This window comes from Trachurus trachurus (assembly GCF_905171665.1).
Source record: "Trachurus trachurus genome assembly, chromosome: 18".
Lineage (NCBI taxonomy): Eukaryota > Metazoa > Chordata > Actinopteri > Carangiformes > Carangidae > Trachurus > Trachurus trachurus.
The window spans coordinates 27,202,238-27,224,209 of record NC_139909.1 but is presented as its reverse complement, the minus strand read 5'-3'; the positions used below and the strand labels follow the sequence as shown (position 1 = coordinate 27,224,209).

General features: G+C 43.3%; 1 protein-coding gene across 2 annotated transcripts in view; it reads right to left on the bottom strand.

The window, feature by feature from the left end:
- Positions 1-3,042: 3,042 nt before the first annotated feature.
- The window catches only part of dhx15 (DEAH (Asp-Glu-Ala-His) box helicase 15), a 31,366-nt gene continuing 12,436 nt past the window's right edge, over positions 3,043-21,972 (bottom strand). For both annotated transcript variants that reach the window (XM_083992817.1, XM_083992816.1), the window contains exons 6-14: positions 20,696-20,863; positions 14,179-14,265; positions 13,603-13,752; positions 12,999-13,107; positions 7,927-8,118; positions 6,814-6,936; positions 5,734-5,924; positions 4,755-4,924; positions 3,043-3,652 (exon numbers count right to left, since the gene is read on the bottom strand). In XM_083992817.1, the coding sequence (XP_083848943.1) occupies positions 3,535-3,652; positions 4,755-4,924; positions 5,734-5,924; positions 6,814-6,936; positions 7,927-8,118; positions 12,999-13,107; positions 13,603-13,752; positions 14,179-14,265; positions 20,696-20,863 (1,308 nt within the window). In that variant the 3' untranslated portion in view covers positions 3,043-3,534. The remainder of the gene's footprint in view (positions 3,653-4,754; positions 4,925-5,733; positions 5,925-6,813; positions 6,937-7,926; positions 8,119-12,998; positions 13,108-13,602; positions 13,753-14,178; positions 14,266-20,695; positions 20,864-21,972) is intronic.

The following is a 21,972-nucleotide window of genomic DNA, read 5'->3' as shown; positions in this document are numbered from 1 at the left end:
GGCGGCCCTGGTGGTGGTGGTGGTGGTGTGGTGTGGTGTGGGGGGAGGACCGGCATGGGATGGGTGGGGGGGTGAGAGTGGGTGGGTGGATGGATTTCCTGAAACGCTGAGGTGTTGTGCAATAAACTTCCCCCCCAACCCACGGTCTCAAATGATGATGAGGCACCATCCAGGACTCTGTGGGTGGCGGGAGATTGAGCTGCAGCGAGGCCGGTGATTCACACTGTTTGGAAACAACGCTCAACAATACCTGTCTGGTATTTGTTTGTGTTTGCTACTTTTGTTGAGTTACCGTCAAAAGAGCCACATAAAATGGCCCCTAACACCGGAACAGGGAGCAGGAGGGGGGGGGTGGGGCGTGGATGGAACAGCTGTGAGGAGGGATACAGATACAGATACAGCAGGGTCTATACAGGAATCTTGAAGTTCATTTTAATACCTTTTCAAGACTTTCTCAATATTTTTCAACACTTCACAGCCACTTCAAGCTGTAACCATTTACATCAATGACACTTTTAACTGAACAGTTTTAGTTTGTGATAGACCACTATGATACAACACAATTCAAGATAGGCCTTTGATTTCGTTTCCAGTAGGGCTGTAGGATGTACAGTACTGTAATCTGTGATGACTATATGTATTTATTGTATCATGTGTGTGCTATGTGAGCTCTACTGTGTTGACTCTTTTTGCAACTTTTGTTGCAAACCAAATTGCCCTTCGGGGACATTAAAGATTTTCAAATCAAATCAGCCGATATTCGAGTACTCGCTTGACTTGGATGGCATTCGACTACTCGGATACTCACTCGCCCAGTTCATCTTTGTTTTTTAATAAAACAAATAAATTCACACACTTTCACAATGTTTTTTAGGACTCAAACTCTTGGACAGCTAATTCAGAAAAAAATACCTTCAAAATTTAAGACTAAGACTTTTTAATACTTTTTAAGGGTCTTAATTTTCCCAAAATTGATTTATCACCTTTTAATACTTTTCAAGACCCTGTGGATACCCTGTACAGATACAGTACACTGGCTCATCCCTGCACTTCCTTGACCTCCAGAAACTTCTTCCACAGCTGAACAAATGGTAAACAACAAAACCCATCCCAGTGGTGTCAGGGTTCCATTTTTTTTAATCAAATCTACGGATTCCTATGCATGAACATCCGACAAACCGCCGGCTAACGATTAAGCATAAGAAGTAAGGCCGCATGCAATGGTCGCAGCCTCTCACATCAGACACTAACAAAATAAAACTTGGGAGACGCAATGATTTTCATTTGTAATTATGGCAGCGCGAATCAATGGGAAGTATCGAGCATGAAAAACTGTTCTTACCACAGGATCAATTCCATATAATTTCCAGATCAGCTCAAACTAATGGGTTTTCTATTGGCTTCACTTTGGAGGAGAGACTAATCTCCCTGGCACCATTTTGTGGTCCTGTGTACGTCCCTGAGCCACGGGCCATCCACTTAAAAACTTGTCTCCCAAAAGTCCAAAAATATTAAAGCACACATGCTAATTTCCTGACTTAGCATATTATACAATCTGCAGGCTTAATTTAAAACTCCCAGAGCAGGTCTAGTATCTTCTGCCTGCCTACTCCCAGACACTACAGAGATTGGAAAAAATGCTTACAGGTTCATTTCTGCCTCCATCCTTACATCAGTGTTATGTACATTCCCTTACAATTAATGTAAAGTTGAGATGCAGAGGAGGGGAAGGCAAAGTTATCTGAACATAAGGACAGTGTGTACCTGGAAGAAGAATAGGAAGTAGGTAATTACTATGGAAACAAGATGGAATCTTTGATTTACACTACCACATAATGTGGAGCTCAAACATGATGAGCTATGCTGTATAAGGTGCATCTCAATAAATTAGAATATCATAGAAAAGTCCATTCTAAAAGTGAAACCAATACATTATATGCACACAGAATGAAAGATTGCATGTCTTTATTTATTTAAATTATTTTAATTTGAATGATTATGGTTTACAATTAATGAAGACCTCAAATTCAGTATTTCCCAAAAAAATTGACTATTACAAAAGTCCAATTTAAAAAAGCAAAGTGTTGGCCTTTTTAAAAGTATGTCCATCTATATCCACTCAATAGATGGTTGGGGCTATTTGACTTGAACTATTGGAAATGGACTTTTCCATGATATTCCAATTTATTGAGATGCACCTGTATGTAAATAATCTATAAGATGATGTGAAGAAAATGAAGTGACAACTGTTTTGATGGCAGTGGATAATGGTTTAGGGCCATAAAGAAGCAGCAGCCATATTCAGTCTCTATGGATGTACACTGGAGTTCCCAGGGACCCCAGCCAAGTTGAACCCTGCTGAGTGGCCCCATCTACATCTCCAGAGGTTTCCTCCACAAACTCCTGTTTTACAAACTCTTCATGGAATTCACGCTTGGCCAGCCACCGGCAGCCGGCCCCGTTAAGCTGCTGACCCACAGAACGAGCGGGGAGAGCTTCCCTAGAAAGTTTGTTTGCCAAGAAATTCTCACTAGTTTGTTGTTGGATGCTACGTTTTATATTTTTAAGCTGTAGAGAGTGTAAATGTTGGACTGCTATAAAAAAAAATAAAAAAATAAAAAGTTGCAACACTAATCATTCCTCTGCTTACTTTTCAGATCACTGCAGTGCTTCCAATTCCACACTTCTCCCAACTGCAAAAGCTGTACCTTCCACATTAGAGAGGCACTGACACAAAGCAGTACAGCTGAAACAGGCTCCGGCACAGCAGGGATTTCACACTGATCTTGTTCCGAAACATTTGTAATTAACATTCCCCCTCACTCCAACTGTTTCTGAAGCTATCAATATCCCAGTAAGAAGATTTAACTTCCCTGAAGAGCCAAGAAACAAGCTGGATTTGGCAGGTCAAAACGTGACTGCTCAGTGCGGGTGTGTGTGTCTGTGAGGGTTAAGTGAAAAGTTTATGTGCAGATTATCGTGTTATTTTAATGCTGACACTAGAGAAATATTTTATTACAAAGTCATTTTTATTAAGTGGAACAGTTGACAGAAAATGTGCCCCTCTTAGTATCTCCAGACAAGAGAACATCACATTTCTCCTGCATCAAAATACAGTATAAATTACATTTCATCAAAAGCGTCTCAACGCTGTTTTAGCAGTAGAAGCAAAACACCGGCAGAGAATCCCGAGGTGGGATTTGTTATTATTGATGTCTTTAAGAGGAATGTTGAACTTTTACATAAAATATCATGCTGCAGACAGAAACGGTTGATGACTACTTCCTGATAACCGGTCACACAGTCAGTTTTTAATCCACTTGGCTCCATAAAGAATGACGCAATGTGGCCCTAAAAAGCAACTGGAGACGATTCATCAGTTGTTGGGAAAGTACGCTAAACACGGTGAGACAAAAATAGAATTCGAAACGAGGTGATCGGTGGACATTAAAAAAAATATAGAAGGCTCAAATGAGTTCGGATTCTTCCTTTGTACAAATACTGAGGATGCTGCTGCAGCACATGCAAACCTTCTTAGTACTGAGTGTATTCCTTGGATGAGTGTTTCGCAATGATACGCTCCAACTGTCTCTTTGCTTCACACTGGGGGAAGTTACCCATCTCGTAGTACTGCGGGGCAATTTTCACCAACCTAGGAAAAGAAAAGCAAGTAAACATTAGTCACGAAAATTGTCTTCGGTGTTTACTTGTGGGAGAACGCTGTTCCTCCATATTCACACGCTGACTGCCGCTGCAGCCACAACAAATTTGATACGTAATTGCACGAGGTCACAGAGGGGGGAAGAGGAACACAGGTAGGATCGTCAGGGTGTGCTGAGAATACGAGGCCACAGCGGTGCGGGGGGTTTCTTGTTCTATTAGACTCTTCTCAGTCAAGACTGAGACACTGATCAGTCAACGGACAGAGAAATCAATGACTAATTGTTATGATCATTTAGTCAATTGAGTCATTTCTAAAAGTAGAAAAAAGTCTGTGGTTTGAGACTAAAAATCTGAAGGCGTCACCACGGGCTCTGGGAATCTTGGGATTTTATTATTTTTTATCTATTTGCTGACACTTTAACAGTATATGATAAACAGATGAATCCAGAGAATAATCAGCACTGTACTTGGTAATGACAATAATCCACATTGGCAGCTCTAGCTGTCATGGGTTCGTCCTCATGCACATGTGACATGAAATGTGGAATTTCAGCTTTATTTTACTTCTACTGCAACACAGAGCACATGTATGACATCATTATGTCATCAGTAGTCAGAATGAGCGGTCACACACTGCAGGTGTGAGCTGCCCTATAGGACATTTGGAGTTTTATTCTAAACTTCAGCCACTCTTTGGCAAATCCTTTATGATTTGTAGATTTTTGAGGTGGAAGTCGCAGGGAATTCATCCTCCGCTGGACACACACATTAAAATGCACCGAGGGAAACAAAAAGGACAAAAACAAAAAGCAATTCAAAACAACAATTATCTTTTTGAAGCTATTTTGAAAACAAAAATTGCACTGGAAAAACAGTAATAAAATGTGGAGTCTAAAAAACAAAGCATATATTTAACTAACTTTGTCCCTGAGACACAAAATATATATGAAAAGATAACAAATGATTCCATTTATCATTTCATTCATGAACAGTATGAGAGTGACATCAGGGGTTTAGACATCTAATAATCGTTCTTATTGTCTTGAATGCAAAATGCAAAACTCAAACATGCAGCTGCTACTGACACTCACCACTCTGGTTTGATGTCCGTGCACGTGCGGATGTAATTCTTGGTGGTGAGCACAAACTCGTTGTAGAGCACCCACTCGGGCTTGTGGTCCAGCACAGTGGAGGGGTGCAGCTGTACGACTTGGTTGTCCTTCACCGTCAGGTAGTGTCCGGTGCGCTCCAGGTGAGCGATCTGGGGAACAGGAGAGTCGTTGACAGGGAAAAGGAGGAAAACCAATAAAAACAACAAACCAAATAAAACTTTACTGGCGCTGGATTTAATTTCTGTAATAATTTCTATTGATAGAAACACGACATCCTGACAGAGGACGAACTTGTGTGTAATCAGGCAGTGATGAATTTTTTTCCCACTCTGCGGATACTTGGTGAAGCTGCAGTGGCTGTTGTGATTAACCAAGGCAATCAGTCTCAATAAAGGCCTTTCCAAACAAAGACATGATCTCCAATGCTGCGAAAGCTCCAACATGAACCGCAAATTTGTCTGCGAGATAAAGGTTAATGTTGACAAATATTTAAATATTAACACCGTAATTCAACTTGTCAGGTTGCTTGTTTCAGGTAGCCCTGAAAATGGCTTCTTGTGAAATGCCATTTGTTTCCTCGCACGAGGCACAAATTGACTTGATTTCTTGTTATGTGTTTAAAACAAAGCAGCTGTGTGTGTGTTCGCCTTTTGTGTTTAAGGGTGTTTATCCGTTACAATACACTTCTCTGCTGCTGTTTTTAGTGGGGACACATGTTTTGCACAACTAATATTTTTTTAAATGATCAAACCCAACAAGGGCAAACGTCAGTGAGCAGCAGGTCGGCACTGGAGCTGAATACAAAGACTGCCTTTGCAAAAAAAAAATAACCAAGGAAAAAACTAATGAGGCCGTTTACTGATGAGTCATTAAAAACAAAGTAATGGGAGACTAATTAGCCGAGGTCAACGGGTCACAGATACGCCACGGCTGGGTGAGCAGAGCGCACACGACTGACCTGCATGAAGAAGCCAGTGACCAGCGCTCGGCGGATGTTGACGTAGTAGTCTCTGCTGGTGAAGTCGGTGCTGCGGCGCGGCAGGCTGAAGCGGTCCATGATCCTCGACAACTGCTGGCGCACGTTGTCGGCCGACATCAGCGAGCGGTAGTTGACAAAGTTGTCGTAGCACCACTGAGTGGACTCGTGGTCTGTGTGAGGAAAAGGGGGCTCAAGTTTATTTATTTATTTATTTTCTGACTCATGTCTGTGTTTTGACTGTGTGGTAAAGCACTTGAAGCCTACACTGCATCATGTCATTATTATTATACAAGAAGAGTTCATGAAGACTTTATGTTGTTCACTGTGATGAATTACACAATTTCTAAATGATTTGTGGTCAATGGGGGCATCACTGACAATGGAAACAGAATATCAAACATACAAAATGTGGAAAATATTATAGATTCCTTTTTTCAAGACAGGTTTTAAAATGTAGGGAGATGGAGGATGTGAGGAATGTGGATGTAAAGAATTTTAGAGGGTTTTGCCTTCAGTAGGAGAAGGCTCCATCTGAGGGGGCTCAAGTTTAGATGAGTTAGGAGTTAGCCTTTAGGGCTGGGTTTTAAAAAAAGAATCGATTTTCCAATTCATATCAATCTTCATTTGAAAGATATGATGTGAATTCATAAAATCTGGTCAGTATTTTAATGTATGCCATTTCCTGTTTGTTAGTCTTACAAAATTGTAAAAGATCACAGAGCAGCGTGGTCACAGATCTCACGCTGCTGTTTACATTTTGTTGTGTTCATTCACTGCTGGAATGTACACATTGATTAAACTTTTTTTTTTTTTTTTATCACCCTTGACTGTAAATGTGCATTAATGCTTTTGGGTCAATTTTTAATGTAAACATTGATATATTTCATAATGCAACCAGTTAGAGAGCTCCGTCTTTGCATCGAATGGGAAATGGAATTGAATCGGGACCTTGTGAATCAGAATCCAATGGATTTCAGTAAATCAGCAGCGATACCCAGCCCTAGATGCCAGGGATTTTATTCATTAGTGTCAAAGTGAAGGTGTGAGCGGAGCACTCACTCTGTTTGAAGGCGTGGTAGACGTTCAGCAGGGTCATGTGGTCTCCGTCGATGTGGGCGAAGCGCATCTTGGACTCGTCGGCCACCTTCCTAGCCTCCGTGGGTCGGACGAAGCACTGTGGGACTAAACAAGGTTGGTATAGGCCCCAACGCAGCCGCCCACAGGGATAAGTTAAGCAAATCCCAGAGAGAGGAACAAGGCCTCAGCTCAAGAGAGGCACAGAGCACTTCACAGGGCACACGGCATCGCCAAGTCTTTATGGTGGAACAGGGGGGAGGCGGAGGGTCTGCTGTATTACAACTTTTACTAGATACATAGTGTCATCCGGTCCAAACGAGGCACTCATCATCAAGCAGGAGTGGGGTGATTTACCCAGAGGGCCGTGGGGCTGCCCTCTCCCTGCCTCTGAATTGTTTAATGTCAAAACCTGCTTGGTTCGAGCTATAATGGGGGGGGGGGGGGGGTAAAGCTGTGTTTATTGGGCCTCATGGTTGGTTGCTGTGGCGGCACCGTTCTCAGGTGGACTTTTGCTGCTTACTCTAATGAACTCAGCAAAAACCTGTCATCCTGAAACACCTGCTTTAAGTGCACGCCACGTCCAAACAGCTACTTAAATCCATTTCCCCACTCAAAGACCCCTTGCGCTCCCTTCAAAGGCGTCAAGATTCATCTCAATGAGCAGCATTCTGCTTTGGAAAGCCTGAAGTGCAATTACTGCTGTAGTAGGCTGCTGCTGCTGCTGCTGCTGCTGCTCCAGCTACACCTATACATTTTGTCCAGACATGTATTTTCCCCCTCCTTCACAAATAATAGCTGACACCACTGACTTTATCCTCTGCTTGCCTTGTAGTTAAGTTCAGTAGCTACACATGACACTTATTTTAAGTAGATTAAGACCTCTGTTTTAACTTTTTTGGCATTTTTTAAAACAAATCTATGAAACGTGAACAGTCAAATAAAACAAGACATTGAAGAGAGTTGAGATAAACAAAGCTGCTCTGTGTTATTTCCTTTGAGCTCATTGGTCATTTGCTGAAGCTGGGGCCCACGGGCACAGGAAGTGGAAAGTAACAGCAGCTCAGACCCGTGCGGCGGGCCAGCCCTGAGCATTACCTGACAACATGGCAGTGATGGAGAGGATTTCGTTGGAGCAGTTGAATTCACAGCTGGCGATGACCATCTTGGCCAGCTGGGGGTCCAGGGGGAACTCGGCCATCATGGAGCCCAGCTCCGTCAGGTCGCCGTCGTCGTTGAGCGCCGCCAGGTAGTTGAGCAGCTCCAGGGCTCGCATCAGGGTCTCGGGGGCTGAGGGAGAGACAGGGTGAGGAGGGAGACACAGGCTGTTGTTAAAAAAAACAAAAAAAAAACACCGATCACACACAGATGACGGAGAGAAAACAATTTCCCGAAGTGTCATTCCTTCATTACAGCAACACAATAGAACAATTTAGAAGGATAGAGGATTCACTAACACTCAGATTAGGCCGGCATGTTTACTATTGGAGCTGAAATGATTAGACAAAGAAGATCAATCTGCATCTAATGAATTGTTTCAAATCATTTTCAAGCTTCTCAAATGTGACGACTTGCTGCCTTTTTGTCGTTTGTTAGTTAACCAATTCTGGAGTATTGGTCAGATAAAATAAGACACTTTAGACTTTGTGGTTGTGTTTTTCTCAACCAGTGAGTCAAGAAAATAATCGCCCCACGTTGCAAATGATCCTTTTAGGTTTGTACATCTTAACTGTCACACTACTATACATTTATCTAGACTTAAATGTTAACAGCCTAAGATAAATATCATATCTGGCTGTTTGTGCATTTAAATAAATCAAGCTTCATTTGCTATTCATGTCTTCGGATCAAATTGGTATCAAGACCGAGGAATTTGCATCTTTTAAGAAACTGTCAAATATGAGCGCTCTATCAATGTAGAATATTCAGTGCACAAAATTTCTCATTCAAGCCACTAAATACCCAAACATAATTTCCTCCAATAGAGGAGATAATATTCAGGGAATAAATAAAAATATAATAACCACGATTGATTTCTTTATAGCCGGAGAGAAGATGAGTTAAAATGTGACTTTATCCCATGTCTTTCAGTGGTTATTTGCTAAGATATATAAACTGGCTCTCTGGCTCAGTAGTGGAGAAGATCTGCAACCTGATGAACCACAGTTGACAGTGTGTTTGAAAAATAAAAGGCAGCCCGAGAGAAAACAATGGAGTCCCATCACCTGCTGTAACTCGGACCTTTAATAGAAGACAAATGCGAGTTAAGAAAAGACACAGACACTCAAACAAAGGGAGGCTGTTTGCAGGTTTTTGTGGCAGGGAGCATGAGGTGAATCAAAATGAGGAGGCTCTCAGCGTGTGATGGCCAGTGTTACGCTAGACAGCAACTTAGCGGAGAAGTAATCATGGCAGAGCTCATTTTTCATCCTGTGCTCAGGCAATCCTAAACAACTAATGCAATTACAGGAGAACTTTCTACTTAATGCTTCAACACAAAAGGCTTCCACCGTTTGGTTAAAAGATTTTTCCTCCAGATGCAATTATTGACCTTTGGCTCCCGAGAGCTGAAGCCTAATGACCAGTTGCATGTTAACTGAAAATTAGCTTCAAGCTCTGGCTGTGGTGCTTGTTCACTTTCATTTCTCTCAAGTGCTCCCCCCTAAAAAATTCAATTTCAAACAGCAGGGAGGCATTTTTTTATGATTAACAAATATTGATTTGGGGCATCAAAGCTACTTTTTTTTTTCTTTTCTTCCTTAAAACACAAAGTGAGCGCCGGCCGGCCACATTACTTACCACACCAACGGCTTATGCGGGGCTGAACGTTAAGGTGAAAATCTGATTTCCAAGTTCTGCTGGCATGATGAACCAGTGTGGAAATTCAATCTATACACAATGTGGCTCATCAGAAAGTAAGTATTGACTGCCTCAACACACAAGAATCCGATATATTAACCAAGGGCCAAATCAATAAGACGAAAGGCTAAAGGTACATTAAACCGCATTGGCTTTGAAAGGTACTTCTTTGGAAATGTCACGAGGCAAATGAATCCCACCCAGCCAAGTCCTTGTGTAAATCGCTACTGATTTCTTTTGGATTTTCCATTTGGTTGGCTGGCTCGCACTGTCGCTCCTGTGTTTAGTGAGCGGGGAGCGCGCTGAGCAAAGAGAAAAATAAACTAGATATTTGAGCGTTTCGCAGTAAGAGGAAAATCAGGGATCCGTTAAGATTATGGACAAGCTCAAATGGAAAAAGCCACAGGCAGTTGGGGTTGATTACTTTGATGATCAGGGAAACAATATCTTTACTCAAATTCGGATGAAATTTGAAGTGGCAACCTCAAAGATTTTCATTTAAATAAATGTCTCTTAAGTCACACAATGGTGACTGAGCCTCTGGCACACTGATGAAAGAATTGTAATATTTATATATTTGCGTTATCATGAACTGGGTGTCATTGCTGGAAGATATGCAGGGGATGCAAAGCAAACATTTCACATTAAAAGCACTTAACTACGAAGTTGGCTCTTATTCTGAAACAGCAACAGCTACAAGGCAGCGTGTTTTGTCAGTGAGCTCAGCACATACCACTGTCATTCATCAAATATGCATCACCAAAAGAAGACAACAGACTTTTTCTGCATTATTTTCCTTCTTGACAGCGGATCAGTTTGAAATATTGCAGGGAGTAATGGAACAAGAAGGAGCGGCCACAGTGAGCGGTTAGATGAAGAGCTGCGGGCGACAGGCTGCACACCTCCAGCTCCTCAGCCCAGGTAACCCACTCCTTCCTCTCAGTGTGCTCCAGCTCGGCTGTTTGCAGACTCACGCCGTGTGCAGCATGAAATTAGATCACGTTTGTTCAGAGTGTGATTGGAAAAGGACAATTATTGTCCAGCTTCTTTATTAAAACGACAATAGTTTGTTCGGCTGCTCCCTGGGTAACTGCAACCTGTCGTATTAAACCAAATTTGCCGTTACCACCAGGGAGTACAGCTGCAGCCAAACACACCAGGACAGATATAATCATACAGAATTAGGGATGTACCAATTGTGAAATTCAAGGCCAACACCGATACAGAGGTCTAAAATAACAATTTGGCCTATGGTTGATGCTGGTACCGATGTTGCTTCTCTGTTGTTTATTCCTTTTTATTGTATAAAGGAAACCAATAAATCTTTATCACTCAAAAAGTGATGAATGTGGAACCATACAAATTTAGGGATGTACCAAATTTGAAATTATGGGCCGGTACTGGTACAAATGTCTAAAATAACAAATTGGCCGATTGCCGATGCTGGTACAGATGTTTTTCTCTGTTGTTTAGTCCTTTTTTGTATAAGGGAAACCATTAAAACTTTATTACTCACAAAATAAACAACATTTTCACTCACTTAACTCTAACAAATTGAACGTGCACGTGCCCTCTGGCGTCTTGGCAGAGTCACATCCGCCCAAAAAAAAAAGAGGGGTGAAAAAAAGGCTACTTCTCTGAGTCAGCACAATATGTCACATAACAGATAAACATCAGTAAGTCAATGAGGCAAATATCAGCTTGTCTTTACCACAATTACCACTGCAGCCTTTCACTGCTATCCACTTATTTAGAATTTGAAACAAAAAAAAAACCCTTAAACTCACATAATGTTATTGTTTCATCCTTGACACTCCAGCGGTGCTTCTCTGACCTGTCCATTTACTCCGAGGTGGGCCTTCGACACGCCGTATCAAAATTGATCTGCTGTAACTAGATATTATGAAGCGCCCTGTCCAGGAACTCTCACAGACTCAAAGCAGACATCATTTGTTGCACTCTACTAGCTCCGGCTTCCCGTGCGCTCAGGAGCCAGTTAGGAGAAACCTTCTGCCGCCAGTGGATCAAATAAATAAGAGGTAATCCTCTCCTTTCCCTTCACCCCACTGTTCCCAGTTAGACTCGGCAAGACGGGGCCAATCCCGTATGTTGGCGCTTTACCCTTACGTGTTGTGAGAAATGTGGGGGTGGCGGGTGGAGGTCAGTCACGTTTCACTGGAGGAATATAAAGGGAAGGCAATAGCCAAGGTGATAGCACCGCTATTGATGTAACCAATTTCATTCTCAAAATGGCGTTTGCCACAGTGGACGGGGAGAGATGGGTTTAATCTCAGAGGTGAGATGAAAACTATATTATGGTGAGAAAAGGAGGGAGGGAAGGGGGAGTGCGGGGGTTAAGGATAGGGAAAGGAGGGAGGGGTGGTCTCCTCAGGAAGATGTAGGAACACACTCTACTAAGGAATGCCACAACTTGGCATCTCAATGAGACAAGGTCTGTGTTTTGGAACAGATGCGAGCAGATGTACAAGAATTAAGAAACACAAACTCGGAGAGCGAGAACATGAACTGTCTGATCACACAGAGCTCTAACTCACACACATAACCGCCTTTTCTCACTTTGAACGGCAATAATCTAAACTTAAAGTCGACTTCTCATAAAAACTGCAAAAACACTACCGACGTGTCTGCCAGATCACTTATCCGCAAATCTCGACATTCACTATGCACTATTTGATATCTGCCAAGATCACTTTATTTTGGCTTTGTAGTCTTTCCCCAGCTCCCACGAGACACAGCCGACCCAGATTTGATACTGCACATCAGAACAACCACGGTTAAAACTAAATGTTGCTGGATTTCATGGCAACTGCATTTGTATTGATTCAAATGGCACCCAAGATCAAGATCTCAATTGCTGCTTGATATTGAAAGTTCTGAAGCTTTCAGATTTCATTCTTGTTTGGTCTGATGACACCCACGGTCACTGGCAGTAACAGCTAAGTGAGTGTGGTTTTAAAAACACTCATTAAACTGCTGCGTTGTGTCTGTTTACAGTGGGTTATATTAAAAGATCTGTCAATAATAACCGCAGCTACAATCTGATTTCATGCTGCACACGGCACAAGTACTTTTCCGAGATAAAACAGAGGTGACACTGGATTACATGCTGCATGGTTTCTTATGAATCGCAGTGTGGAAGCATTATTCTGAAAACTACAACTATTGCTAAAAACTGCAGGCCACATTTTGATATCAACTTGATTTAGGGAGAATCAAATTATCACAATCTTTAAATACATTGGACATTGGCTGAATTCAAACCACAGGAGCCGTGTTTGTCTCTTACTAACCTGGTGGGTCCATGAAGTCAAAGTGCACCAGATCATCAATCCCCAGCTTCTTCAGCTGCAGCACCACGGAGCCCAGGTTAGACCTCAGGATCTCTGGATACGTGTTGTCCTGCAGCAGGTAAGAGGTACAAGTGAATCCCAAGACCATTCAAAATGTATTAGTCAGGATCTTATCATCTCCTCGCGCGTCACTTATTTGTCAAATTGAACCGAGACGTGGAGTCCGGGGCATTTGAAAGGCCATTCAACTTGTTTAATAAAAATCCCCTTTGCCGCTCGGCGTGATGTGAAAGAATTACGTGGTGAGAGAGGAGAACCGGGAGTCTGCAGGATCATTTGTCAAAATGTGGCTATGTTGTTAGCCCAAGTTATGAGGAAGGGCAGGGACTCTGCGCCTTAGCACCGAGCTCTTGGAAATATAATTCAGGTAAAAAAAAAAAAAAAAACTAGGACTCATGGAGTTGTAAGAGCAAATACTGAATAACAGAGAGCGTTTCCATCTTGAAGGCTGCTCTGGGGGGAAACAAAGAGCCGGCGGTGTTGAGGAATTGTGAGATATGAGAATCAATCGCCTGCCTCCGCCTCGCAGAATTCAAATTCTTACCTGCATTTCCGTCTTGTACGCCTTCTCCGTGTACAGGCGGAAGCACTTTCCCGGGCGTGTTCGTCCGGCGCGACCGGCTCTCTGCTGGGCCGAGGCCTTGCTGATGGCCGTCACCAGGAGCGATTCCACTCTGATCCGCGGGTTATAAACCTGACACCGGAAGAAGATGATGACACATTTCAGATGGATAAAAAAAATTCAAAAAAGAAGCTAAAACCATGATGTACATTTTTAGGAGGGGTGCAGCTCAAAATAGTTTAAAAATATACTAACACACAATGTACTGCATATGGAGCTAACTTTAAATGTACAATAACACACAGACACAATCCACTACAGTGCATATATAATCTCTTTCTTTGCATTGTGTATAAGACTTGGCTCCAGGCTGGTGAAATGTCAGAGGAAAAAGGAATAACTGGCTTTTCCGTCTTTGCTGCTGTCAGGTGTGCACTGCTGTGTTTATCTGGGGATTCTCAGGCAACAGACGCAGATGATCGCAGCAGATAGTGGTGGTGGGGGAAGATTGGGGAGGTGGGGGGAAAAGGGAGGGGAGGGGATGGGGGGAGCGCTAACCTTTTGCTTGGCAAATCCGGGATCAATTACAAACACCACGCCGTCGATGGTCAGGGACGTCTCGGCTATGTTTGTTGACACCACGACCTGTGGAAATGAGAACACGCGGGTTAAGAAATGATCTACCTCGAGGGAGTGGGGGGCTGGGGGGGAGGGGTGGAGGAATTGACAAGACCTCAGCCTCTAATATGTGTGGTTATTTAGAAAATCCATTCCAACATGCAAGCATTCAAATACAGACAACTCAACAACTCGGACGTGTCAGGCATCGGAACATTTTTCTTTCTGCGAAATAATACAAAGCGCAGAGCTAAATTTAGAAATAAAAATCATAGTAATTCTTGAGCCCAAGGAGGAGGAAAAAAAAAGAGAGAGAAGCAAGTCCAGATATCAGCTTTGCTTTAACGTGAACAATATTCCCTGATGTGAGCGAGCTGACTGAAGAAGCTTGTAGAGATGTCTCTGCAGTGCTCTGTGCACACTCTGTCTAATGCAACCCAACAGGGGAGTACCACAACAGCTCCTGCAATCAAGTTCAGTGTGCTTTCAGTGTATTTGTGGAGAGAGCTGGCTAGGTGCTCACTGTGCCATCCAAATGCATTACCTCTGTCCTTTGTGTTATGATGTGTGTGTGAGGTTGAGTTTCTGTCCGACTGTCCTCAGCATGTTGCTGCTTTTGGAGGAAAACGGCCGGCTTCCTTCTCTTACAAAGCTCTTTCCAGAGATTTTCAACAAAAAAAGAAAAAGAAAAAAAGGGGCAGAAAATAGTTGATGTAATGGTTCCTCTGAGGTGACCTGCTTTTTAGCACACTGAGAGCTCAACAATGGTTGCTGTTTTCATCCAAGCATCTTTTCTCTCCCCCCCTAAAAAAAAAAAAAAAAAAAAAATCACGGCCGCTGTAGATCTCTTATGTGAACCCGGTGCGCGTCTGGAAATTTGGAGCACTGCTGTCTTGCAGACACACCAACTGTGCACAGCTCATTGTCGCTGATTGGCTCTTGCTGTGCGCTACGCAAAGCTGGCTCCGGCGAAGCTGCGCTGCAAACACCGGCGCAGACACACAGCATCCAAAGTGCCAGGGCAATGAAATATTTTGATAGTCATTGACCTGACCACCAGAAAAGTGTTTCTGCAGCAAACCTGCTATTATTAGTGTATGTGCTCTAGAGATTTGACAGTAACTTGCCTACTACCACCACTTATATGTGCTACTGAAATATTACAATATGAAAACTGCACAGTCCTACAACTAATGTGATAAGACATGGAGGCAGAGCAGATGATCCCCAAATAAAAAGGTTCCTTCTTGACAGGTTTTCAGGAGTTTAACAGAGGTATACATTATAGTGTAGACAGGGTTGATTTTCATATTTCAGTTTTAAATCATATTTCACTTTTAAATCCAGGCTACAAACATTTCTCTTTTCATGTGCTTATAGCTGAGCTCTTTTTAATAACTTTAAACTTTATCTATTTTATTTTATTTTACTTTTATTCTTCTTTGCTCCTGTGTTGTTTGTTTTTATGCTGTTTTATGCTGTTCTTTAAAAAAAAAAAAAAAGTTTTGTCTTTATGTAAAGCACATTGAGTTGCCTTGGTATGAAATGTGCTATATAAATAAAGATGCCTTGCCTTGTTTGATTTCACCTGTTGATACCAACCCACTACTAGATCAGATCTTAATCAGGACATTTTATACATTTAGTGTGATCTCCCATAGAAACATGATGTAGATCCAGGCAAACTTGAGAAAACTAAACTGAAAATGTGTCTAATAGTGAATACTTGTTTTTAAAGAGCGGCTCCGTCCATCTCCTGCCTTCAGCTGCAACAATCCTCACTTGCGGAAGAAAACAAGTCGATCGTTTGCAGTTCTTGTAGCTGCCACAGCCCTGATGTATTGATACATGATATTAACTGACATGGTACATATTTTTGACACGTTAGCCACGGCATAGCCCGCAGCAAAACGATGGAGGATACGCGCATGCCTCCGTAGCGACAGCAGAGTTATTATTAGCACTTCCTTCTTCAGCTCTTCACACCACTGATTTGTTAAGTCTTGTGCTGTGAAATATTTTCGTAGCAAATTTCAAACCAAAATTTTCTGGGTTAGGGTTACAAGTGTGGTGATACTACAGGTGGGAGTAGATGTGAAGTATCAGAGCAGATGTTATTGTTACCAGGGAGATGGGGTGGGGGGCTAAACCGTGAACCGGCACCATTTCCCAGTCTCAGATCTTTTTCTTTTACAATTATCCCCTATGGCAAGGCTGACTATGAGAAATGACAGCTGAATTGGAGCAAAAAAAAAAAAAACCTCTCATCACCCTGTGGGTCACTAGCTGTCAGCATATTCACAAACAGGGAGAGGAGGGAAGAGGGGAGGAGTGGGAGACAGATTTGCAGCTGCTCTCACGCGAACCTTGACCGCCGCTAGGGTGAGTTCTCCTTATATAACAGTGGAAACTGACTGGACAGAGAAATCCTTTAGATTCATCATAGCACTTCAGAGTGTGGCAGCCAGGTCACAGCCCACTCTACTGGCAACTGCCACTGCAGTGTCACGGCTTAATACGGAAGTGGGTGTTTGGGAAGGGAAAAAGAGAAAAAAAAGAAAAAAAAACACGCCTCTCCACACTTTACAATCCTTTTCCTGGCTCACTCCCCCGACATCGACCGAGACAGGAACAAGCTGTAGGCTGACCTGAGCAGTCATTTGGTGGTAGCCGTCTGCTTTCCTTGCTAGTCTTTATGATAAAACGCCAAGCACAAAACCAAACAGTTCTCTGTAGTCTTTGCTGATACAGGTCCGCAGAACCAATTTTGCACACTTGACACACTTCCTTTGTAGCTGTGCCTCTTCAGCTGTCTTCAAGCTGTGAGCCTTAGAGACTTTTAAATCCCACCTTTTAAGTGAGGATTTCTCTCCAGCCTGAGAATGCCTGACTGTTAAGTTATTAATGCCAGGGAGGGCCTTTTTTCCCCCTGCATTCAGCCCTTGACCTCAGGTAATTCACCTGTCGAAAGACTCATTCCCTTTAGTATTCAAACAGAGGGATGAAGAGAAGGAAGTGAGCGTCCATATCCATATGAAACTGATCAGACGGTGCTATCTGGAGAATAGATGCATTTTTCATGCAGTTTTTCGATGAATGGCGGTCCGGACGTGACTGACATGAGAACTGTGAGAGTGTTTCATTTTATACCGCTGACCACCTGTTTGTGGACAAGTTCCTCAGAATGCATTTCTAACAACTCCACATCCAAGTTCCAGGTACCAGCGGGGGAGTCGACTCTCAGTAGTTGAGTAGATGTGTTGTCACACCACAACAAAGACAGCTTTAACACACACACACACACACAACGAAAACCTTCATTGTTCCAGTGCAGTTATTCCCAACCAGGGGCACGTGGAAACATTTATTAATTTATTTCCAAGATGATAAGTAAATATTCCCAGTCGTTTCATAAGACCTTTACTAAAATGGTACGTGTGCCACAACTAGTTCCCCCCAGAAAACAACAACCTGTGGTACAACTCTGTAGGTTGTAGGTTGGAGAGAAGAGCCTGGTGGTTCCAGTCTAGAGAGCGGATCCAGAAATCACCAAATTCACCAAAGTAAAAGTGTTCACCAACATAAAACCTATAAAATAGACAATAACTTGTAATACAATTAAATACAATAAAAGAAAATGGTTAACTTAATGGCTCTGGGATTTTCTTGTAAATTATATTCTTTAAATAAACAAATTATTAGCTTGGTGCTTTTATTTTGACGAAAAGACCCGTCTCTCTCACCCTGGTTCCAGTTGCTTACCAAAACAGCCACTAAACGGCCCCAGCCTCCTGTTCTAGTGCATCTGGATCAAAAAGATATGAATTAAAAGATAATCAACGGAAAAGAATTAAATAGGCCGATTGGAGCAAGCAAAGTATGAAATGAAAAAGTGCAGTAAAGTGTCTGGTCGACACAGAGATACAACCAACAGTCAAAATGTGCAGAGAAAAAAAATCTGCAGGTGAGACAAGATGCTGTCCTTCAGCCTATCCAAAATGTCTCAGGTTGTAAAAACACCATGAAAACGCAAAAAAAAAAAAAAAAAAAAAAAAAAAAAACCTTGTGACACAGACTCACACTTTCTCCCAGAATTCAGTGGGAAGCCCCAGCTTACAGCTTGTTAAGTTCCTGCAGTGGAAAAGAGCTATCAGAGGCCCAAAGGTATAGAGGAGTCACATTGTGAAAGCAATTAGCCACACTGTGGCAGTCTGAGAATAAAGTGGCTGGCCAAACAAAGACAGACCAGGCTATCAGACGGTGTCTCATGACAGACACTATATGCCAACGTCCCAGCAAGGAACCAAAGGCTCGGAATGCTTCAAAGTCCAGTTAGAAAAAAATTGAAAAAAAAAAAAAAAGAATAGGTGAGGTTGCGCTGCCCTGAGTGTTGGGACACAGTCGGTGCTCCAGCAGATGCCGCACATGACACCCTCTCACATTTCATGATCATATGGGTGGCCTCATTGACTGCATTGATTCTGAAGGATTATCCAGGCTGGGGCCATTACACTGAACGCAGGCTGGCTCCTTCCAGTCTGTTGCAGCACTGGATAATCCTGGCTTCTTCATCAGTAATATCATTAGAGCATCATCTCTGCATGTTATTTCTGGGTTATTACCTGCAGGAGAGCAAGTACTATGGCTAACACGGGCCATCTTTCACGTTCCCTGCTGGGAGACGCAGCCTTGTTGACAAATAAAGCCTTTTTCCCCCAACTGCGGAAGGGAGGAACGTGCCTTGAGCTGTGTTGACGCGCCCACACTCGGAGCTCATTGAAATGGATATGTGGCGGAATCACAAGTGACATTTGAGGGAATATTCCAAACGTGACAATGCTAAAAAAAAACAACAAGCCCAACACTCATCACGGCACATTTGTTAGAGACCATCTTTGAGACGCTGGGAAGCAAAGTGAGATTATAGTCTTTGTTTGTAATTAGTCAATTGCCGCCTTGGCTCTAAATGATTAAACTGTTCAAAAAAATGGAAGATCAGTGGCTTTTCCTGGAGAAATAGAGCAATGACGAGCCAGTGCTTTATGTTAATTGAGGGGTGCCTAATGCAGTCGTTAGCATGCGTAGCGGCAGACGTGGCGAACATTAATCCTTTTTCACTACTTCCTCTTGGGCTGGCTTGGATGACATCTCCGCATTCTTCACTTGATGAGTCGCTCAGTCAGATATGGAGGAGAAGCACATTTACTTCGAGCGCCGCAACTTTTTTTTCCCCCTCCCCACCCCCCGATCGCGACCTCGGCCAATTCGACAAGTCCCTGACAAATCTGGTCTGAGGGGAAAACGGGGAATCAGTCGGCGCTGTTTCGGAAGCTAGAAGTGATCACCGGGGTTGACAGTTCAGAGGTTACGGCGCCGTCGCCCGCTTGATATTCTGAAGTAACTTAAGTCGAGGGAATTAAGGAGAAGTCAGGAAAAGATGTTCAACAGGAGGAAGGAGCTACATGCGATGGCGCTGCTGCATGTCAGGATCTCTTTGAACAAGCAGAGCCAAAACACTGGGAGAGAGACTTAGTGTCTGTTTCACAGTCAAATAATACGGTTTAAATTTTGACTCGGTGCATATTTATTCACATGGCAAAACAGGTTGAATTCAGCGTTTTTTAAGTATCGCAATTTGTTTAACTCTGACAGCCCATAAATATTTTTCACTGCTCGTATGTCAGCTTGATCTGCCTCAATTAGAGGGGTTGTAGCGATGAGTCATTCATCAACACCGTCCCCTATCAGATGCTGGGGGTGAATGTTTGCTCATTCGCTGGCAGTGATGATGTTCTGATATTCTGTCAGATCCCCGGCCAACAGTGTGGCAGCGCAGGTGGTGCTGCTGCTGCTCTGATGATGAGCCCCATCTGAATAGGAGCTGTCACACAAAAAAACGCAGGAATTGTCTTGTGTCTGTATCAATAAGAGGATCATCCAACTCCTCTGAGATTAAGAGGTGGAAGAACATCCTCGTGCGTAGTGTACGGCGGAAAGGGGGGAGAAAAAAAAAAAAAAAAGTCCACGTTTTTGGTCAGCTTATATAACCTTCCCCCAAAAATCAGACAGCAAAGGTCTTAGGCCTCCTCTCTGAGCAGCAGCAGGGCATGTGCAAATGTAGTGGAAAGATAAAAATGACTGAGAATGCAATACTTTCCTCAGGCTCAGAGGGCGTGAGTAATACCCCAGTTATAATTTAGAGCAGAGAATCGCATACTGACAAAAGCAGCATATGTTGTGTGAGTCAGTTCTGCACTAAAGCTGAGAAAGGGGAAAAAAAAAAAAAAAGTTTTCAGTCCCTACCTTCCAGCTCTCTTCCTTTACCCACCTTATTCCCCATCTGTCCTTTCTACATCAACCCCACTCAATTTTCCCTTTTTACTTACCCTCTCTCTCTCAGACTCCCTGCCTCAACCTCCCCCTCTTGAGTGTTTTTATAGCAACCAGGCAGTTATACCTTCCTTCCGATGGCGCCGTTTGGTTTATTGGGTGGGGGTGGCTCGAAGATCCTCTGCTGCTGCTGTGGAGGCAGCGTGGAGTACAATGGGATGATTTTGATATCGCCGACGTCAGGCCCCAGGTCGTCCACCTCTCTCTTGATCCGCTTGCAGGCTTCGTCAATTTCCTGAAAGACAGAAGCGTGGCGATTAATCCGGGGCGTCGCACGCGTATGCAAAAAAAAAAAAAAAAAAACGCCACAAAAAAATCAAAAGAGGATCTCAACAACACCTGGATAAACAATGGCGGCAAAACTGGATGATAAGGGGAAAGGGCGGCCGGGGGAAACCGTGGTTCCCTGCTACAGTACATTTGTTCTAACTATCGCTCCATCTGACGGAGGAAATTAAACCTGGACTGCAGTATGCTTTGCTGAACTCCCTGTGGCTCTGTTGTCAAATGCAGCAATCACGGAAAACATGGGCACGGCCAGCACGCACGCGCCCGCTCACACACACACACACACACACACGCCGGAGCCAGACAGACTCAAACAGGGTTCATTATTCCACAGTGCAGTATTGTAGAGGGGGAATGTGAGATGAGACTGCAGCACTGATGCATAACCAGCGGCAAATCATGGCAGATCAGTTTAGTGGAGCTGAACGTTCTAGAGCCGGTGGGCTGGCAGACAGACAGAGGACCTGAGTAGCACCAGGAATAAGAAAAGCATGATGGTGAGCGCAGGGCCGGGGCCTATTCTCAAAGGGCCTATTGGAGTACAATATTAAATGTACTGAACACACCCACATACCCCGCAGACACAAGCGCCCCGCTAACATGGGAAAATGTCTTTTCTTTTACCTGCCACACACACACACGATCACACTTGGAGCTTTTAAGTACTTTCTGGTGTGGCCCTGAACAACATGTAACAGCTTTTCTTTCTCCGCTGTTGTGAAGCGTTTTCCTTGTTTTCCTAACAACAATCATTTAATCCTCATGAAGCAGCAGTTACTATATGTGTCACATTACAGCCTGTGCTGTTGCACCACCTGCAGGCCCATGGGAACAATGCAGCAGCTCTTTAAAGTGCCACCACCACCACCACGGAGGAGGTGCTGATGAAAACGCGCCCTCGGGTTAACAAAATGATGTTGCTGGTGGTCGTGGTAACAGATTACAAGCATCACAGCGACACGTGTGCAACCGTTTTGATTTCCTACGGCGGAAAACTTCCCCGACATCGTTGTGTCATTTTCTAAAAGCAAAGCTGTGCTTAAATTAGTTAAAGCA